Source organism: Stegastes partitus, unplaced genomic scaffold, assembly GCF_000690725.1.
Source record: "Stegastes partitus isolate 25-593 unplaced genomic scaffold, Stegastes_partitus-1.0.2 Scaffold619, whole genome shotgun sequence".
Lineage (NCBI taxonomy): Eukaryota > Metazoa > Chordata > Actinopteri > Pomacentridae > Stegastes > Stegastes partitus.
This window is the reverse complement of record NW_007578350.1, coordinates 12,778-30,894: the sequence shown is the minus strand read 5'-3', so window position 1 is coordinate 30,894 and position 18,117 is coordinate 12,778. Positions and strand designations below refer to the sequence as shown.

Here is an 18,117-nt window from a genome sequence, read left to right as displayed (position 1 = left end):
TGAGGTATTTTGGTGCGCGTTTAATCCATTTTCGGTGCTTGTTTTGGTGTAAATATGGACATAAATAAAGCCCCGGGTCCCGGGCCTGCACCGACTGTACCTTTAAAGACTCTTGTCCCAATTAAAGCCAAGCTCCGCCTCTGGAGCAGACATCCCATGAGTCATAAAGTTTGATGTCCTGCCCGAAGTTTAGAGCCGACTGCAGCAAAACTTTTTTTTTTTTCCTCCTCCAGAAAGTGAGCTGCGGAGATTTGTACTTCTAACTATGACTTTTCCTTAGAAAGAAAAAAAAAACTCACAGCAGATTCAATTTGGACAAGTTGGACTTTTGTTTTTCCCGTCATTTGCTGGCTGCCTCTGCGTTTTTTTTTTTTTCTTTCCTTTTTTTGTTGGGGGGGAAAAGTTGGGGCCGAACGACAACATAGATTCCAGTGTGGAGTGGATATGCGCTTTGTTACATTCACAAGTATGCCAGCAGAAAACAACAGGAAAACGCTGTGTTTCACTGCAGATTTCGACAGCTAACACACCGTGGAAGAAAGTAAACCACTCGGCTTGGTGAACTTTGAAATGACTCTGGAAAACTTTTGCTGAGTGTCGTCGAGGTTTCCAGATTTCCTGCTGCGTAAAAAGAAAAAAAAAAGTTGGGGATTGGCTCCAGTTAATTTTTTTTTTCTGTTGCGTGTGTGTGAGTTTCTGAACGCAACATTTTCGGACACAGAAAAAGTTCGCAGGCTGTAGTGGGAATATGGATCCGAGCCAGCACAACCCTCCTGCCGGACACCAGATCGTCCATGTACGGGGCGACTCGGAGACTGACCTGGAGGCGCTTTTTAACGCCGTGATGAACCCGAAAAACACCATCGTGCCCCCCTCGGTGCCCATGAGGATGAGGAAGCTGCCAGACTCCTTCTTCAAGCCCCCAGAACCAAAGTCCCATTCCAGACAAGTAAGCCCACCCTGTTTCTCCTCTGCCCCTTCTCAGAAATCACGATTAAAGCGAGGCCCATCCTGTGGGGCTCCGGCCTACATTACGCACTGCCACCTAATAGTTGCGCTACTTTGGAAGCCGCTTTAAACCTTCTACACCCGCTTTTATTCATCTTTTTTATTTCAAAATTAAATTAGGATATCACCAGTGTGCCTTGAGATGTTTTTATTATTATTATTTATTTGTACTGACACCCAATAAATCAGCCCATCCTCCTTTATTAAGGGTTATTTGCACTTTAAAGTGTTGTTTTGCCATCTACTTAACACATTTCAGTGCCAAAACAAACAAATCATGAGGAAGTGCTTCTAAATATTCCAAGAGTTTGATTGGATTCATACTGAGGAGGGGGGGAAAAAAAGTTTAAAATAACTTGTTGAACCCACACAGGATACGTGAACTTGCACATATGTGTAAATGTTGTGCTGGTTCATGACTCCTAACAGAATGGTGGCAACATATGTGCAGTTTGTGCAAAAACTCTCCAAAATAAGAGTTTTTCTCTCTAATCAAGATGATTTGCAATGAAAAATATAATTTGATTAACCTATATTCCTTCCACCCCCTCCCCTCCACCTTCCCTTCTCACCCCTTTCGTCCCCCCCCTCCAACAATTGTGGGTACTCTGGAGTTTTGTAATGAGTGCGCATGCGTGGTTGGTGCAGCGAGTCTGCGCTCTTGCTCTGTCCCACACAGGCCTCGGATCTCCTTCCCCGGATCTAAACAACATCCAAACATGCCTGCACATGCACACGAAGACAACAACTTACAACCGTGCAAGCAAAGTGATGCCTGAGAAGTGAATGAAATGTTAAATCTAATGTAAAATATGTGCAAAAGGCCATAAAATCACCAAAACTTTAGCTGTTTCAAGCCTTTTTGGAGAATTCCTTTATTACAGTATGATATCTAATGTTGAAAATGAAAAATTCACAACTGTTTATTCTGCTGTATAAATACTCATGATGGTTTTATCATCACAATAATATTGCATGTAATGAAATCGGAAAACTGTACTTTATTTTTTAAAGTTAAGATATTCACACAAACTCCTGAAGGGAAACCATAGAAGTAGCAGAGACTATGGGATTGAATTCACACCGTCTCTCTTCCAACCCCAACAGGCCAGCACTGATGCCGGGAGTGCCGGCGTGCTCACCCCCCACCACGTCCGTGCACACTCGTCCCCGGCCTCCCTGCAGCTGGGAGCCGTTTCTGGAGGCTCCCTGTCTGGCATGGCCTCAGCAGGTGCCTCTCCACAACATCTCCGTCAGTCTTCTTATGAGATTCCCGATGACGCGCCCCTGCCCGCAGGGTGGGAGATGGCCAAGACAGCCTCCGGCCAGAGATACTTCCTCAAGTAAGTATGCTGGCAACAAGTGTCTTTGGATAAAACACTGCAGCTTAAAATAATGTGTTTTTAAAAATTTGTGGTTTGAAAGGGTGCAGAAAAAGGTCATCAGTGGAATAGTTTTTACACTATTTAATATGATGATGTAAGGAGTGGGAAAATGCTTGGCTGTGATGTCTAATCTTAGCAAAACATGTTATCCCAAGTTTTGAAAATTTGTGTTGCCTAATTTACCAAAACCGCGTTAGTCATCAGAACATTTCTCACGATAATGTCGATGTGTCACTCCCGTGTGTCCGATCAGCCAAATGACTGTATTCAGAGGGGTCATGAACTGTTCAAAACAAAGCATTCACATACAGTATTCTTATGAAAATTACCCCCAAGAAGCTTGATAAGGTTCAACAGTGCTCCACAGCTTTTGAAGGCTTCCAGGTTAAGGACTTACTCGACAATTTTTGGTAAGAATGGAAAGTTTTAGCCTCCAGTAGTGACTAAGACAAGTCCGAGTTACCAGAAGAGTGGTCTTAAGATGAGTGTCCCACACTGCAGCTCTGTTCAGTGTACTTTATGCTGACAGTGATTTCCAAATCTGCTACAGTGCACAATAGTGTCCAATGTGCAGAGAAGGAGACAATTGCAATAGTTAAATTGTAGGTTATTAAATTTGGTGGCTCTTGCAAACAAGAGAAGCCTTTTGAGGGACTGCTGCTGTATGTAGTGTTCCTTTTCTTGGTCTCAGGTTTCAGTAGAAACAATGGACCACTGTAGCTGCCCCAGACAGCAAAGGACTTGACAGTTCTGCAAAACTCATCTGCTCACCAACAGATCTTCTCCCCAGTAATGACTCAAAGTAAACTTCAAATTGTAGCTCCAAGGTTTACCAGAGAGGCTCTTAGGTTTCTCACTGTCATTTTTTTTTTAGGTTGTTTTTGTTCTTTATTACTTTCTTATGTATTTGTTATTCTTCTAGTTCCATCATTGTCTGTACTTCTGGGAGGGGGGAAGAAAAAAGCATTTGAATTATTCATAAAAGTGACGTCTTTGTCAACAATTTATGTTAATATAATCTCTTCATTGTGAAATGTTCCCGAGTTTACGAAATGCCCAGCAGCTCACGGTCTGGAGGAGATGTGACGTCGAAAGTCATCCTCGCTCCTCTCGAAGGCACAGTGTTGTCACTTCTAGGAAATGTTACTCTCTGACACGGAGTCTGAGCAAACATGATAGCCTCAAATTTACTCGCATCAAAAAAAAAAAAAAGAGCTTTCATTACCAGATGTTTTAAGGTCGCACATCTGGAGAACATCTGGCCCGTTTTGAAGAGGCTCTTCTAAAATCAGAAAAAAAAGACTGGAGGGGGGGTGTAGGAGAAAGAAAACCTTATTCTCAAAGAGTCTCCGGGGATCATTGGAGTTGTTTAGAAAACTTAATTTGCAAGAGTAGCTTGAGTGAGAGTTTTACTATGAACCCAAACCAGGACTACAGATCGGGAGTCACACAAAATCCATAATCTGAAATGTAATAATATAAGCTCATGTGTGAACCTCTAAATCATTTTTTTTTTTAAAAATCCACCTTGGTATAAGGGGGGAAAAGAAGATCCATTATAAAAATACAACTAGAAGACAACAGCAAAGGCTCGGAGCATTTTGCAAAAAGCATAATAAACTAAAGAAGACGATATTTTCCCAAGTTGAGGTTTCAGTTTTTGCTATGTTTCCACTTTTCTCTGTGCAAATGAGCTTAATCCTTAAAGTGTAGGTTGGTTAAATGGTTTAATTCTCATAGAAGATAAAAAATAGAGGATCTCTACTTCCAACTCATTTGATGCAAACTCCAGAAAATGTTGAATGGAAAACATCGGAATCGCTGTTACACAACCATGCAGCAGTGTTTGTGTTCCAGCGAGGAAAAAAAACACGAGGAGACGTCTTCCATACGCCGCACATCAAAGTGCAGATACTTGATCGGGAATAAAGGCGGCCACGGCAGAGCTGCTGGAAAAGACACTCCCCTATTTATAAACAGGGGTTGTCTGACCGAGACGCGTTGCAGAGGGAGTGAAGCCGAGCCAGGGAGTGAGAGAGAGAGAGTGTGTGTGGGTGGGTGGATGGATGGACGGCCCGGTGGGGGTGGGGAGCCGGTCACCAGCTAGCAGAGCAGAGCCGAGCTCAGAGTGGGGGGCTCACATTTCACTCCGGTGACCGCTGTTGTCCTTAGAGATAAATCAACTCAGGGAGAAAGTTTTTTTTTTTTTTTTTTTTAAAGACGCTGCTTCTCCGTCCTCCTGTGTTGTTGATCAGTACACTATAGGATTATACAGTTGGGAATGATTGGCCCGCGTGAGTCACGGCGGCCCTGCAGATGCCACTCCCTTTTAAAAGTCAGGCTCCGTCTTGGTATGAATGGAGCCGTGGCTCTGTGATGGTGCTCCTTTTGTGTCAATGGAGTTAAATGGCAGCCATGTGGAGATGACTAGAAGAGGGGCCAAGAGAAACTCTGGCCCTCCCTTTGTTCCAGCAGTGAAACAGTGATCTTTATTCAGACCACAGGCCTGTTGAGACTCATGTGAGCCTTCCCAAAATAGACAAATGGCTGACATGAAGTATAAAGATGGCGGTGAGGGAGCGGTGGCTTTGTTGAGAGTTTAACCGTGTTCTTCACACCTGAAATGCACAGCTGTTGTCAGGCTCAGAGTTCAGTCTTATCAGAGATCCAACAGCGCTGACGGATTTCTTCTTTTTAATCATGTTCAGTGCTGAATTTATTAGTAGATCATTTGATTATTCTGTAGAAACATATTTAGCAGCAAATTTGATTAGTAATGTATCTTTTCTGGCAATTATTAAGAAAAAACTTTGGTCACAACCCAAGAAAAATGCAGCTTTATAGTTAATAATAATCAGCAGTAGCAGCCCTGGTGGGAATACGAGACAAATATGATCTATGCTGCTAAAAAAAAAAGCAAATTTTTTTTTGTTGTTTTGGCTGTTACATAAAAACAAAGACTAGGAGAATGTCAACAAAGTCTGTTGACCTTTCCTCCTCTTTCTTCCAGCAGTTTGCCGTGGCCTTTGATTTATGACAGCAGGGCCACGAAGGTTGGGTCACCTTGCTCGGTGCTGGGACGGGGGGCAGGGCTGGTCTCCAGGGCTGGGTCATAAACTAATGAAGGTTTCTAATTTAGACACACCGGTGAACTAGGAGGGGTAATCACCGTTTCCGGGCGCTTATTAAATGCAGCTTTGAAAGAGCTTTTAGTTCGTGGGAAGTCAGCCCTGAGCAGAAGAAAGCTCTGGGAGGGGGGGTAGAAGCTATTGTCTGCCCCCAGGGGCAGGTAGAGCTCTGTTGATGGACACTTTTGTCTTTTCTCAATTTGATTTTTTTTAAATGTTTTGATGAGCCTGGTGTCCCATGGACAGAATTTTTTATTACAAGTTAAAGTAAGCAGCTAATGATTGAATTAGTCACTGTGGTGGAGTTTGATAAATGCTTCTTTTCATGTTATCGACTATATTTTAGTTTAGTTTTTTACTCTGTGGAGCCACGATGTCTCGGGTGACGCTAAACAGATAAATAGTCCAGTTTCACTGCACCCTATCTTGGGTTTCCTGAACATCTGCTGCACTACCTACAAGTCGGGGAACCATCTATCTGTGCAGGAGAAATCAAAGTGTTGACTTGGGCCTGCTGACTTGAGATGTTGATGTCATTTTAATTCCAGCAGACTACTGGTCATAGTTAGCTTGTGTAAAATGGAAATGGTTAACTTTGGGTTTTACCTTTTTTATAATAAGTTTTAAAAAAAAAAAGCGTGCCTTGTTTTATGGCTGTTCTTTTTAACATAGCAAGGCCGGGGCTGCTGGTCATTATCAGAATCAGAATGTTTTATTATCATTGTATGAGAATAACGAAATTGAAAGTGCCATCCGTAAGTGCATAGTTAATGAATAATAAATAATAAAATAACAACAACAAAAACATGGAAGACTGTCAAGATAAAATATTCATAATAACATTCATAAAACCATTCAATAAAACTCATTAAACACTCTAATGTGTCCTGAGTTTAGTGCATATATGGCATTTGCATAGAAACTATTTCTGAGTCTGTGGTTATCAATATTGTGGTGACGTGATCAAGTAAAGCAAAAAGTTTTTGTTTTGTTTGTTTACCCATTCATACATTACACACAAACCGTATTTAAATTCTGCTATACCTAAAGTCCACACACAAATGCAGTTATGGTAAAAAACAATAATAATAATAATAATTGAAAGAAAAAAGAAAGCACAATGTTATTTCCAAATATCTTTTATCACTGGAGTGTTTACTGTCAGAAACAATTCTTAGTTTTAGTGTTGATCTCCCATTTAGCATCCCATGTAAATAACATGCACAGTACCTAAATATTTAATCTGTTGATTGCTGTCTAAGTGACTTCAGCTCTGCATAAACTTCAAGCGCTAAACGCTCAAATTTGGATTTCATACCCAGCTGTTTTGAAACCGACGCTCTGCGGTCGGTCACAAATGGCGCTGGGAAGACCGGGACCGTGAGCCTGCGTGAAGCCCTCATTTGGAGCAACTTTGTGTTTGACAAACTTTTGGTTTATTGACCACACACAGACAAGAACCTTCCTGTTCAACTGTGGCCTGTCAGCTCGGTACACAAACGGGACTGTGAGAAAGTCAGGCGAGTGTTTACCAAAGTCTTGATGTAACACCTCTGTTTCAGACATCAATACGTCCACTGTCACTGAGGGCATCTCCACAGAGATGTAGTATCTGAGACGTGGAGCCTCCCAGGTGGGGTTTAGAGTTCCCCAAAATACTCTTGGCAAACAGCACTTGAATAACAAATTTGTAAATCTGTTTGCTGGGTGAAGGACGTGTATATTTGAACTGTTTTTGCTATTTAAATGTATGCAAGGGAGTCTGCAAATTACATAAATGCAGTGTTTATGCAGAGTTATCAGACTTAAAACATAACTTAAGAAGTAAATAATTTGACAGTTAACACATGGTAATCCCTAAAGTGGTGCTGAATAGATGATTTTTTTCCTAGAAAACAAGCGGCAGTAAAACTGGGCTACAATCTGTTCCGGCACTTTTCTTCATTAGCAAGTAGGACGATGCAAACCGTCCTTCAAAAGGAAACTTAAAGCCACAATGGGGTCACAGAGGTTGCCCCAATAATCTCTCTTGATGATGTCCTGCTGATAGAGAGGCAGCCAGGCATCCCCAGTCAACCAAAGTGGAGGTGGTCATCCTCATCTTAGAGGCCTGATTACATCTGGCCTCCCTCAGTGCAGTCTTTAGTCTTCGGCTTCAACCACCTTCCAAGCACATACTCCCTGGGTGGAGCCCCTGTGGCCTGAGGATCCCATTTTTAACATTTGACAACTCAGCTGTGGGAGTGTTTCATCATTGCCTGCACTCCCCATAGCTTCACTCCCCTGTTTTACGCCAGTGAAATGTAGCTTTTTGACATCTGGCTTCGAAGAGAGGCAATTTCAGCTCAGTAAAGAGTCAGTCTGGCCTCGGATCAAGCTTTTGATCTGCTGTTTTTGCAGGTAGCAGAGCTTATTTGGAGACATTTAAACCCTGGAGCTGATTTATTTTTGGGTAGAGCATTCTTCCCCCCCTCCAAAGCCAGATGTAAACGGTTCATGAGTGTAAACAGGCAGTCTTTGTGTTTGTCATGCTAGTTTGTCATACTACAGTAGTCCGATAAATCCTGTGAAACAAGTGTGCAGATTTCTTCTCTTGGATCTCTTGAAGGAGGCTGGAACGTTTAATAAGTTGCTCTTTGAAGCTAAATCAAGTGCAAACTCTAGTAATAGAGACAAGTCTTGGATATTCTCAGCATAGATGCATAATGATCGTAGCATTCATGCTAAAGGTGTCCCTCCCTTCTCCTCGGCGAGGCGCTTTATAAATAACATGGGCACAATAAACGACGCCTTGATAACTGGGCCCATCGGTCAAAGAGAGGTCAAGTGCTGGGATGGATCGAGAGTCCCACTCTGTACTCTGCTAAGCCACAGACGACCACGATGACAGCTTGAGCAAAAATTAGCGAGTAACGCTCCATATTACAGGCAAACCGAGTTGATAATGGGTCCCGTTGGAACCACAGCGCTCTCCTTCGCTGCCGCACGTGGCCATTTGTAGACACGTTTCTCTGAGGAAGCTAATGATAGGTTATCGAACACGAGATCGTAGTCGTGTTTCACTACTTTTTCCCATTATTCGCAATGTGTTGACATAACAAATCTTAATGTGAAAAAAAATAATCTGGAAATGTTCTTTAATGGGGTTAAAATGAGTCTAATGAGTTATGGATGAAGGTTTGGTTGTAGATGTTTGTAGTGCAAGAAGATTAATGACGTTGACGAAAACCTTTATGGAGTTGTTGTTCTTGCTTTCCATACATGTGTTCACGGTTCTTTGTAAAGACAGATTTACTTTAGGTGTCCTATTAATGTCCTACCTTGTCAGTTTGGACACCAGCTATCCAAAAATTGTACCATCGTTGCCAGACAGCAGCATATACTTGAAAATATACAATTTGCTTCCACGTTGAACTGCATTTGTGTGGACGAGGTTGGACCCACAACACATTTTTTTCCTGCCCTACCCCAGGGATGCAGTTTTTTTGGAGCGGGGGGGAGGGTGCGGTGGTCGCCTTGCTGAGCTTGCCGTGGTGTCAGAGACATGTAAAGACAACACCGAGCAGTTGCGACCGTGGAGGTTGCAGTTCATCAGCAATTCCTAACAGCAACTGGTGGCCTCCAGCCGTCCCCAACAGTTGCCATGAGATTGTTTTGTTCTATGTTTCGCCCACAGGAAGCGGCGCGCTGCTGGCCATATAGGGTTCGGGGGGGAGCAGGTTGAGTTGAATGGATTATCTTTTAGTGTTAAAACCTGGTGATGAATTACTGGCACTTGGTAACTCATTTACCACTTCCCTCAATCGCTGTTTGAATACAGTGCAGTGCTGAGTTGGAGGCTCTCGTAGCGTGTGGAGTTTGATTATCACCACCTCTGCTGGCTTTGTTTACATCGCTTCCGATTGATCCGAGCCACCAAAGTTTGCATCTTGAGCGAGTGTTTGATAGAAAATTCAATATTTGTACTTTCGTGGAAATCGCACATCTCAGGAGGCTTTTTTTTTGGGGGGGGGGGGTTGTTTATTTCTGCCCATGTTTTGTAGTGTTTCTGTTTGGCATTGGTGTGCCAGGATGTGCAGGCCCCTCATTTACAATAAACCCTCCCTTCCCTTATCCCCGTGCTCGTCTCCCAGTCTCCTCCCCTGTTCTTCCCTCCCCTCTATAATAAATGTCATAGTTTCCAGAGTGGGAAGGAGGCAGCGAAGGGGGGGCAGGGTGGGTGCTCAGACTGTAACAGAACCACAGCAACTCATACAGCCAATGGAATTCAAAAGGATTTGCTTCCGTAGATGTTTTTTTTTTTTACTCTTTCACTCTTTTTTTTTTTCTTTTCTGTAGTTGTCTCCCCCCTCCTGCTCCCTATGACCTCTCTTTCTCAAGGGCCCCCTCCAGTCTGAGCAGTTCCAGCTATTTTGCTTGGTTTGTGGTGTTTGTGTGTGAGGGCTTGTCGGAGGGGGGAGGTTGGGGAGGGTTCGGTAGGGGATTTGGCAGCTCCTTTGATCAATAAAGCATAAACAAGAGGGGGCTTCAAAATGGGTTGCATTGTGTCAGGGGGAGGAGTGCTGAGTCAGGCCCTCTCGCTCTCTGGCCTGGGATAGAGAGCAGACAGGCAGGCTGGGATTACCGCAGAGGCCAAGAGAAACTCTCTGAATCTCTCACTTCAGCCCAGCTGTTCCAAAAATCTGCGCTAATGGCGCTTCGGGATCAAATTAACGGCAAGTTTCAATGCGAAGCTCGGGTGCTTTCGGAGTCTAAACAGATCGCTACGGGTGACGGTTGATTGCGTCATAAATAAAAATCTTTATTTGTGTTGAAATAAAATCAGCCGGCGCTACAAAATATATGCAAAAGTTGCGGCGTTGCGTAAACAAGCTGGAGTTTGGTGCTTATTTGTTTCAGATGGTGATGGTTCAGGAAGAAAAAACAAAAACACAACAACAACAAAAAAAAAGAACAAGTGAATAGTGTGCTTTTAGGTCGTAGCTCAGTCTGAGCCTTTGTCAAGCAGGTGAAAGCTTTGTAAATGTGGCGCCAGATTGTTAAAGCCCCTGACACTCCGCAGTGTCCGAGCCGCTTCCAGGAAAAAGGACCCCCTGCGTTGAGCCCTGGGACTGACCCTCCCTCAATAGAGAGGGTCCTGCTCAGGAGAGGAGGGCTTCCTGTATTAGCTTTCCATCTTAATCAAGCAACAAGTACCAACAAAGCACTAATTATCAATGCCTTCACAGAATGCAACACAATGCCCCCCTCACCCTCCCCACCCCCCCTCAACTCCCCCAGTCCTGTCCCAGCAGAGATGAGCCAGAAAATAGATGGAGCAACATTGTTTGACGCTACAATGGTTGTTTTGAAGCCAATCGTGGCCTCTCAGACAGAAGGTTGATTTATTTTCACTCGTCATCTGCTGGTTTGATTTAGTCTTATTTATTTATCTAGGTGTTCATTCTCATGCGCGATTAAATTGATTCTAAGGGGAAAAAAATACTCGAGTCTAGTATAAGCAAAGGGTTTTTAAAAAAAAAATCTGTATCAAATTGTGGATTCAAACTGGGCCCGATTGACACAGTTCGGTTGGTTTCCTGTAACACTCATCGCTTACAGACTGCTCTGAGTCACTAATTCCTGCATGTGACATTCTGTTTCGCATTGATATGGCTCCCGGTTTGAACTCGCTGCTGATTACTGCTAGAAAAAAAGAAAAACAAAAAAAACATTGATGGTATTTTTCTCTTTTTTCTTCTCTTTTTTTACAGCCACATCGATCAGACCACCACTTGGCAGGATCCTCGCAAGGCCCTGCTCCAGATGAACCAGGCTGCCCCTCCCAGCTCTGTGCCAGTCCCGCAACAGAACCTTATGAACCCAGCCAGCGGTATGTATTGTTAAACTCAGTTTGTGCCACCGAGACAGCGCGTGACATCTATTGCAGAATGCATATTTTGGAGCCTCAGAATCATTACCCAGTTCTTTCTGTACTTAAGTTCATGGAACATGCAGGGGGAAGTCAGGTACAGTCTCGTTCTTACATGTCACTACTCGGTATAGCTCATCTCTGTCCACGCAGTTGGAATTCGCCCCAGGTGAGGTAAGATGGAGGCAGAACGCTACAGGTCCTGTCTGACATGTTTGGGAGCTCCGTGACTCACAGATTGCAGAGTGTACATGAACTATCTCTGTGGTTGTCACTGTGCTATCTATCTAGCAACCTGTGAGTAAATCTGAAAAAAAAAAAAACATCTGAAATTTGACAAACAGGTTTGTTAAGGAGTGATTTATTCAAAGATGAAAAAAAAATGTTGGGCTGGTATTTTTAGCCCATCTAGCCTGCACACATCGGCACGTGCATCTGATATTACTGCTTTGTTTTCTCTTAAGTTCAGTTATACTTTAAACTTTGAACGTTTACAGCTTAGCCGTGTACGCTACGCTGCTCACCAAAAATGCAGCGACACGTAGCAGCGATGACGTGATTTGTTCGTTTGAGTTGCACAAAAATAAACCTTCTGTGAGACAAAAACAACATGCAATAAACTGTACAACAGAGCCATATTTTAAAATTTTAATAACTCAAACAATTACTCAAACATTTGTGCCGTCTTCTCTCTTTGTCTGCATTTAACACGTATTAGCTCTAATTCTAACATGATCAACTCTGTTTCAGTAACTGACTAACTAGTATATATGCTCACAGCTCACCTCTGTAGGCTCTGTGTGAATTCAACCAATGGGTATAAGGTCAGCATTAAGCCTTGATTGTAGGCCCCTGCAGATGCACACACTAACAGCTACACCACAGACACATCGTTGTTATTATTCTGCTCTCTTGTCCACTTGGTGTTTACTCGGAGGACTCCACTACATGGATGCTCCATAGGTTGTATTGATCTGCGCCGGTATGACCCCTGTGGGCTACTGGTCCAGCGCTCCGTTTCTAGGGTTAGGTTCTACCTGCCTACAGGCCCTTGACCTACTAGGATTCTGCAGAACTGTTTAAGCTGATGTCGAGGAAGCTCGCCTAGCTTCTGCCTGCCTTCATCCAGACACCTACCCCACTTCCTCTAATAGTTGACTCAACTAAGTAGCCTCAGTGGTCAAATCGCTCTACCAGACATGCATGTTAGTGGCAGCTTTCCTCTTAAATGGATCGAGCACTTGGTAAGATGCTGGGTTAGATTTAGAGGTTTGGCACAATTAAACAGGGATATGTTTAAAAACACTATTTCACTCATGACTTAGAATAACCATAAAGAACCACTGTGAAGATCTTATGCACACAATGGACTAACTTTTCACTACCATCAGTTACTGTGAATGACTTCATGAAATTTCAAACCAAATAAACTTTAAATGCAGGATCAGATATTTATTGCAGATCTTTAGCAGGGACACAGCTCCAGCTCTGGATTTTTCATTGAAATGTTCCAAAATATGATGAAACCAATTGATTTGAGGTAAAATTATAGAACTGAGCTTTTCTAAAATAGTAGCCTAATAAGTAATTTGGGGAGAGGGAGAGCTGAACAGCCCGGCCATAGCTGGTTAACTCAGCCCTGCTCAGACCTGAGCCTGGAGGAGTCCTCTTCCGGTGATACAACAACCCAGTACAGAGTCCTGATCCCCGGACAAAACCCTCCTGTCTCAGGGGGAGATGAGAAGTCCCGACTCCGATCAGATCTGCACTTCTTTTGCATCCATTTGGGGAACAGAAAGGGGTTCTGCTGCTCCTCTTGAGTAGAATTTGCAGACCCATCAGGACTTCTTCAATCGGTGGAGAAGTGTTCAGCTCCAACAATGTCCCGTGAAGAACTCCGGCATCTCCATCGCGAGCAGTCCCCACGAGCGATCTCCACGAACTCCGTCTGAAGTCTCTTTGTCAGGCCTTTTTATACTGTATTCAACTCTCCCCCTCCACATGTTAACTGCTACCACACAGTTTTTATCTTTAGCACATACACTTGATTACACACACATTTCTAACAGGCGCTTCACCTTTAGCCCGTATATGTGGTACCTTTAGGATGTGATTCACGTATTTGGTAACAGCAAAGAGCACAGTTTGCCAAGATGTATATACAGGATACATGCTGGTAAAAAGAGGAACCGTTAACTGCTTTAGCAATGAGTTAATTCTGCGAACATCCTGCGGACAGTGGCGTTATATGACATAGGCTGTTTTCGGCTCTCTTGACATTTTCACCCCTTCTCCCATCTTTAACTGTGCAGCTTTAATTCAGTGGTTACACGAAATCACTTTTAATTCATTGCAGTGTTAAAATAACTTAATCACTAGATTACAACCTTTAGAGAGTCTTTTTATATTGCTTACGCCGGGGCCAGTGTTCTTTGTTAGTGGCTGCTTCTGGGATCTCAATCCTCGGCCTCACTTGACAGTTGGCATGTCTTAAACAGAATCCTCCGAAAAGACTGCAAGTGGACTCGAAAGTAGAATCATAAATATGTCCAGATGCACAATTACAATCAACCTTGATAGTATCTAGAACTACCATATGCTGTAAACATGCCCCTTTTCGTTTGTTTAGTTCTGTAATGCTGGTATAAGATGCAAAATTATGTTGGTAAACAAAAATCTGACAACAACAACACTTTTGCCTGTCATCCGTCAGGACCCCTCCCTGACGGCTGGGAACAAGCCATCACATCTGAGGGAGAAATTTACTACATCAACCACAAGAACAAGACCACATCCTGGCTGGACCCACGACTTGAGCCACGCTACGGTGAGTGTGCTGTTGTTTTTTTTTTCATAGTTCTTTATTAACACCATGTAGTGTTCTGTTCATCAAATTAAATCAGTTTATTATCAGGCACTCCAATGTAAAAAAAAACTATTTTTAAAAAAGAGTTTTAGCAGTAACTGAGTGAAAGATTTCATTAAACATTTGGTTTTTTTATGATTCGGCTGCACTCCACTGTCCCCCAATAAAAAAGCTTTTGTTAGTTCATGAGACGAGCACAGTTGTAATAGTGATGCAAATTCGGTATGATTCATAGTTCATTTCACTGCTCTACATTGTTTCTGGCTGACTGTGTACACCAGCGGTGGTTGAAACCAGATTTCTCCTAAACCCCCCACCCTCAAAAGTCACACCTAACCTTTTGTCAGCCATTTTAGTGTTGGCACAACAGCTGAGTTGACCATTAATCCCCCAGGCCGGGCTAAAGTTTGACAGTTAGCTTTCAGTGCGTGGTGGCCGGGCCTTGGTGAATTAGTGACAGAGCCAGGTACATGTGTTGAGACTTCTCCGTGTCCATGGGAATGAGCTAATCCTCCAGTGTGCCAGGACGACTTCCAGAGATGAAGGCTCCTACTTATGTCACTCTGACTCATTTCTGCTTCAGGTGCCATCCTTTCATTACAGCAGCGTTCCCCAGGGAAGTTCACTCCGGTTCACAAAGGCAACATGTGTGAATCAGCGCGCAGCCTGTTATCCTGTTTAATTTTAGTTTTTTTATCCAAACTGAGCACTTAAAGGCCAGTTTTTTTTTTGTTTTTTTTTTCTTTTAAGCAATTGTACGTCCTGCTCTGAAAGCAGACAGGAAAGTTCAAAACAGAGTTGTAAGGGGAGCGAGGCAGCTGGGAAAAGATGGAGGCTCTGATCGGCAAAGCTCTTTGAAGATTTATAAGTCTTGAACACACAAGGCTGCTGGGCCCCTGAAAGCGAGTGAGAGGGAGAAAGAGACAGAGACTGTTAACTCATTACGTGCCATAAAAATAATCATGCTCCACATGAGATCAAATCTTTGCCGTGCTTCATTATCCTAATGGTTCACGCTTGTAGCTCTTCTGTCGCTCTTTTGCTGTTGTTTGTACCGTTTTTTATTTAGATTTTAGGAGAACTTTGCAGTGTTTTAAGTGGTTGTGGGGTTTGCTTCTCTAAGGACAACCTGCTTGTTCTTTGTAGTTGTATTTTTAAACTTATTTATTTTACATATTTTTTTTGCATAGAAACAAAACTAATTTTCTCCAGAAACCTCTATACTGCTGCTATGTAGGTCTCCAATCATAAGCCAGCTGCTTTGATAATGGAGGCTAATTTGAGCTTTGAGAAGAAAAGCAGCAGAGTGCCTTTAACTGAGGGTTGTTGCCGGCTGGCTTTCCCCTGTGTGAGGCCCAGTGCAGGCACAGCCCCATTCTGCTCCAGCTCCAGACAGACTTGAATCTCTGCCAGGCCTCTTTATTCTGTGGTCCAACTCTTAATCTGTTCCAGACCTTTTCAGTCAAAGAACTCCAATGTGAGAGGGGAGGTTGGGGAGGGGAGCGGGAGGGAGGGCGGGGAGAGGCAAGGCGAAAGGGGAAGAAAGAAAAACGGAGGAACAGAGAGAAAATGCCGATGGGATAAGCATGCATCCTCTTTAAGGATCCAAGGAGGTGGTGAGCAGCGAACAAGCCATGAGTGCATTGTGACTTAGTTCAAAAAAAAAAAAGGGGGCTGGCTGATGTGGATATTGTTGTTTTCCTGACGTACCACTACGGCCGGGAAAACGCACCAGGAAGATACTCGAGTGCGCAAAAACACAGATTCTCACTCGCTGGGAGATTATTTTTTTTGGTTAAAAGTTTGAATATAAACCTGTTTGACATGTCATAGGATGTTTTTACGCCTCAACTTTGGGGCACTTTAGTAGAAAAGTCGGCACTTCATGAATGATACCACTGATGTGAGATGCTCAACGTGGGGCGAGATGAGGGTGCAGTAGCTGTTGTTGTTTGTTAGTTGTTGTTGTTGTTTTTTGAGAGAATCTGGGATATCGCTTTACCTCAATGGAGGAGAATTGAATTCTGTTTGTGATATTAAAAAAACACTAATTTAAGATTGGTTGACACTACATACTAGAATCACTCCCCATTAAGATGTTTTTTTAAATTTTTAGATAAACTGACACTTTAGGGGATTGTATTTGGAATTAGACAAATAAAATTGACTTATTGTATTTTTGTTTCATCTTAAACTGTAAGACATCTTGCACAAAAATCTTGCTAATATTTCAACTAAACAAATTAATTCAATTCTAACCTGTTGTCTATTAATATTTGTCACATACTTGTAGTGTGATGAGATGAGGGTGCAGCAGCCATTTTGGGGTTTAATTCACCATTTTTGTTTTGTTTGTTTTTGACACGCCATCTGAGATTTCTGCACCCGCTCCATGAGGTGTAAATAGTAGTGAATGAAATATTGTTTACGATGTTTAAAAATGACAATAAGTAAAAGTCAGCAACTCTCTGTACTTTGGTAATCAACAAATCTTAATATAAACTGTTTTGTTGGAGGTACATATCATAATAACGTCCTCATTATTAAGATTTTTTTGTAATATAAAGGGAACTGATCCCTCAGATGATTTTATTTGGAATTGGACAAATAAAAAGTTGCAAAAAACTAATTTCAATATTCACATAATTCTAACCAGTTGTCTGTTGTCATAATTCTCCAATACGGTGCCCTCCACTGTCGACACCGTCTGACTAACTTCAGTTTTTCTTGCCATCTGAAGCCTGGTCAACACAGGCTGGCTTCACTCAGACTTTACTGGAGTACAAGATGATAAAAACTGTGTTCGTATCACCTCCAGACTGTTTCTTCACTTTGCTTATCTCGACGTTAGAAACACAACACCTTCCCAAAGGGCCTTTAAAAAAAAAAAAAGAAAGAAAGAAAAAGAAGAACTTGTTAAATCGACAGCAGACAAATATTTACCAAGCCTTCAAAGGTGCTGTGCCCTGGTCACATAGAGAAACTTCCCACAGCTGGCACACCCTCAACTTTACCTGCCCCAGGTGATCTTGTGGTGTCATGTGCCTGCCGGTGTGATTGCCTGATAAGAGCCTGTGTGTTGTTGGCTCGTTGTGTTGCAGGAGTGCGTGAAGAAGACAAAAGGCAGACGGCATTAACTTGTCTCTTATCTGCTCGGCCCACCAGCAGTCACCACCTGTATGTGCTGCTGACTTAAGCCAACCCCCTCCCGCAACCACACACACACACACACACACGCTGTCTTCTTACCCCGGAGTGGCCTCCCTTTTAAACTATCACTCTGGCCCTGAAGTGAACCTGTGCTTTGCACCTATCTCACCCACGGATGTAATTCCCTACTTTGATATCTTGCTCGTTATTTGCTGTTTGGTCTACGAGGCAGTCCTTGACTTGAGCAGAAACTCTGCCGGCCTGAGGGAAAATTCCAGTTAACTTCAGGCTTTGGTTTTATTCACATAGTTTTCTTTAAAAATGTTGTATTTGCCACATTATCCAGATTACGCCGACCACTTTATGTGGAGGTAGAACTGAACTGTGTAGCGCACAACAATGGAAAGTGTGGTCAGCCAAAGTTGATTTATGTGTTCTGTCTGAATTCTGATGGAAGTTGGACAGTTTGGGTAATAATTTTGCAGCATGTTTTCGCCTCTTCTTTCAAATTGCTTTGGCCGTCTCGTCTTTGTCTGTCTCCTTGCGAGACTTGACGGACGTGTTGTTGTCGTCAATAGCAACTGTGGGCAAAAATAAAAAAAACCCAGGTGGTTTGAAACCAGAATTTTTTCCTTTTAATGCTCTACCTGTGTATCGGTGGATCTCTGC

The 18,117-nt window shown here is 42.9% G+C and overlaps 1 protein-coding gene across 1 annotated transcript in view; it reads left to right on the top strand.

Annotated features, from left to right (window-relative positions):
* Nucleotides 1–173: 173 nt before the first annotated feature.
* yap1 (Yes1 associated transcriptional regulator) overlaps nt 174–18,117 on the top strand; it is a 29,759-nt gene continuing 11,815 nt past the window's right edge. The window contains exons 1-4 of the mRNA XM_008289493.1: nt 174–949; nt 2,116–2,351; nt 11,275–11,393; nt 14,146–14,259. Coding sequence (XP_008287715.1) covers nt 749–949; nt 2,116–2,351; nt 11,275–11,393; nt 14,146–14,259 — 670 coding nt within the window. The 5' untranslated portion in view covers nt 174–748. The remainder of the gene's footprint in view (nt 950–2,115; nt 2,352–11,274; nt 11,394–14,145; nt 14,260–18,117) is intronic.